Genomic DNA, 3,740 nt, shown 5'->3' with positions numbered 1-3,740 from the left:
ACAGCCAGGGCAACTAAGGAGTGGCTCCATAAGAAGCATTTCAAGGTCCTGGAGTGGCCTAGCCAGTCTCCAGACCTGAACCCAATAGAAAACCTATGGAGGGAGCTGAAACTCCGTGTTGCCCAGCGACAGCCCCAAAACCTGAAAGATCTGGAGAAGACCTGTATGGAGGAGTGGGCCAAAATCCCTGCTGCAGTGTGTGCAAATCTGGTCAAGAACTACAGGAAATGTCTGACCTCTGTAACTGTAAACAAACAGGTTTTGGTACCAAATATTAAGTTCTATTTTTCTATTGTATCAAATACTTATTTCATGCAATAAAATGGAAATAAATTATTTAAAAATCTAACAATGTGATTTTCAGGAATTTTATTGTAGATTCTGTCTCTCACAGTTGAGGTGTACCTATGATGAAAATTACAGATCTGTCCATTCTTTGTAAGTGGGAAAACTTGAAAAATCGGCAGTATATCAAATACTTATTTGCCCCACTGTATCAATGCTCAGGGTAACTGAGTTTCGCACAACCTTTACATGAGTGGTATTTTGTGATTCATCTGTCTTCTAGGAGGTTAGTTCAGTGTCTTGTTTAGCTCAGTGGGGGGTGATGATGCACTCGTGCTGCAGCAAGGAGCAGCCAGTGGAGGTGAAGCTGATGGCCACCAAGGTGCTGGTCAACTGTACACACACTCTACTGACCAGCCCTCATCTGCCCCTGGGTGAGTCTCAAGTATGGAACAATTATGTGTGTACATGTCATTCTATGTGAGGACAGATTATTGTTCATTTCTATCAATGTGAAGACATTTAGCCTGTCCTTACAACCTTAAAGGGCTGTTCTGGGTTCAGGTTTGAATTAGGTTTTGGTTAGTATTAAAGTACTGTGGACTGCATCATGTCCTCACCACTATAGAAAGACATGCGTGCGTGTGTATATATATACACCGATCAGGTATAATATTATGACTACCTGCTGTTTACATAGGAGTCAATGTGGCAGTTGGTCAGCACTTGTGTCACTCTGCAGCTCACTGTGCATCTTTTGTGAATCCATTTGCTTCCACAGTTATACTGTCAGGAAGAGCACAGATGTGTCTACAATTCAGTGAAAAACGTATGTAAAAGGAGTGAAAACTGTGGTCATGATAACAAGTTAGAGAGAATTTTTTAGACCAATTCAACAGCCTCACCACTCTAGGTGTGATGTCACCACTACACCCCCTGACTCTTTTTCTTTATACAGACCAATGTACAGTATTTCTCATTTTCAACCATTTTAAAAAAGATTCAAATAATTTTAATCTTTTGAAAAAGTACAAATGGAAGTTAAAAGTTTAATCTACAATAGGGCACCTTAATCATCGGTGAGCCGTCGGCGTCCATGACCCTGTTGCCAGTTCACTATTTGTCTTTCCTTAGCCACAGTTGGTAGGTACTAATCACTGCAGACCAACAACACCCACCAAGACCTGCAGTGTGGGAGATGCTCTGACCCAGTCATCTCACCATCACAGTTTGACCCTTGTCAAAGTCACTCAGATCCTTAGACTTGCCCTTTTTTCCTGCCTCCAACACATCAACTTTGAGGACTGAATGTTCACTTGCTGCCTAATATACCCCCCACACTGACATGTGCTACTGTAACAGATAGTCAGTGTTATTCACTTCCCCTGCCAGTGGTCATAATGTTATGCCTGATCGGTGTATGTATGGCAGTCTTTGTGAGTTTTATACCAATACATTTCTGAAAAAGTGGCGATATTTGAACTGGTCCGGTCTAACCTCAATTGTGTTGCTATATATTAATATTATTACCTGTTTGTGTATGTGTGTGCATGTGTGTGTAAGGTCTGCCCACTACACTTTCTCTGTGGAGGAGTCTGTTCACTTTGCTCCAGGATGAAGACCAGGATGTCCGAGATTCAGCCTCAGACTTCATCTCTAATGTACCAGCAGGTCTGCTAAGTAAAGGTACACATTCAGTGCCAAGATTGAAAAGGACTCCACACACACAAACACAGTTATGCATAAATATGCCTTTGCAGACTAACTAATGTACTGTATCTGCTCAGCACTTGTCCCCAACAATATACACATAAGAGAGACAAACGCAGATACATTTGTCTACTTGAAAATTATAAGCACACAGTGTCACAGACAAACCCATACTGAAGCAGACAGCAGTGATGATGCATGCACACACTCATATGTATAACAGACACACTAATATAAAAGGAAAACACCACAAACACATGCTGATTAAAAAGGGTAGATGACATCATTTCGTGTTAAGTGTTAAGGTCAAAGTGTTTATTTGTCATATGCAGAGTTAGAAAACGTGTTTCCCTGTACAATGAAATTCTTACTTTGCCGTCCACATGAATGCCACTAAATACAAATGAAATATAAAGTAGATAAATAAGTAACACAAAATCTAAGGCACTTTAAGTAGCAAATGCAGCAATATAATAAAAATATATGAGAATATAATAAGAGAATGTATGCTGCATGGGAGCAGCATGTGCAGTAGTCAACAGCTGGGGAGCATTCCTGGAATGATGAGTGATTATAGTCTGGCATTTGGCACAGTGAAAAGTGTACGTGTGTGTGTGATCGCCGTGGGAATGTCTGAGTTCTGTTTTCTGAAGAACCATATGATGCCCAGCCTTACTGAAAGGATTTGCTCACAAATACCACAAGTGTATACACCAATGAGTCTTATCCTCAGCTCTCCAGAACCCCTCACTAACAGCCCTAGTGTGACATCCTGGACGTTTTCTTCCAGGAGCCACCCTTATTGTGTCTGTTGCCACTGATAGTATCTCACAACATACTGTAACATAAGACAGCAGCACATCTCCTCAAGAGTCTCTGCAGCCTCTCATGGCAATGCTGTTTATGGATGGGAGGCAGAGTCATGGGGGAAACTCCAGAAGAGGTTATTTTAGGTAAAGGCTTAAATGGACACATTCTGTTGTTTAAATTCTGTTTAAGATGCAAGTGAGAAAAAAATCCAAACTTTTCCTTTAACGGTACAGTATGTTTCATGATCAAGCCAAGGAATTGCATTGAAAATCCCGGAAAGTGTTTGGATACCAGGGTTTTATTCTCAGGCTGTGTGTGTTTTTATGTGTTTATGTACATAAGGCCAGACTGGGTCAGATGAGCTTCCAGCAAAAACCCAATAGGAGCTCAACAGCATGACTAAGATTTTTTGTCACCGTTGCAGTTCACTCAGAGTCAGGTTGTTTCTCTTTTGTCTCTTTTTTGCTTATTTGTGCCATGTTAAAGCAACAATTAAGACCGCAAACTTTATGACCGGGCAACTTTGTTACTGCTAAGAGAGCGCAGTCTTCTTGGAGATTTTGACCCGAGCACGTTGGACTCTAAAGGCTCTATTCTATTATAAAGCCTTGTCCGGTTCTTTCAAACCAGGAACTCAGAGGGACGACTCAGACCACTTGAGTATATAAAAAATATATAACCGTGCTGGTTTATTCAAAGAGTCACAGGCAAGAATTAACATTACGAGTCCAGAGATCTTCCAACCCCCAGGCTGCCCAAGCAGCCCGGAAGCAGAAAAGACCCAGAACCCAGAATTGCTATACAATATCATCACTTAGTTGGCTCGCCCCCTCCTCCACCACCGAAACGTCAACCGAGACGTCTCTCAGCTTTGCAGCTGGCTATAACATTAGCCAAAACATGAGGAAAAGTCAAGGTGTGTGGCTGTTGTTTTC

At 41.6% G+C, this 3,740-nt stretch overlaps 1 protein-coding gene across 2 annotated transcripts in view; it reads left to right on the top strand.

Moving 5' to 3' along the window:
* Positions 1 to 3,740, top strand: part of thada (THADA armadillo repeat containing) — a 216,528-nt gene that overhangs the window by 187,663 nt on the left and 25,125 nt on the right. For both annotated transcript variants that reach the window (XM_020624135.1, XM_020624136.1), the window contains exons 35-36: positions 569 to 719; positions 1,849 to 1,971. In XM_020624135.1, coding sequence (XP_020479791.1) covers positions 569 to 719; positions 1,849 to 1,971 — 274 coding nt within the window. The remainder of the gene's footprint in view (positions 1 to 568; positions 720 to 1,848; positions 1,972 to 3,740) is intronic.

This window comes from Monopterus albus, unplaced genomic scaffold (assembly GCF_001952655.1).
Source record: "Monopterus albus unplaced genomic scaffold, M_albus_1.0 scaffold320.1, whole genome shotgun sequence".
NCBI classification, from domain to species: domain Eukaryota; kingdom Metazoa; phylum Chordata; class Actinopteri; order Synbranchiformes; family Synbranchidae; genus Monopterus; species Monopterus albus.
Note: the sequence above shows the minus strand (reverse complement) of the source record. Positions and strands in the feature narration are given on the sequence as shown.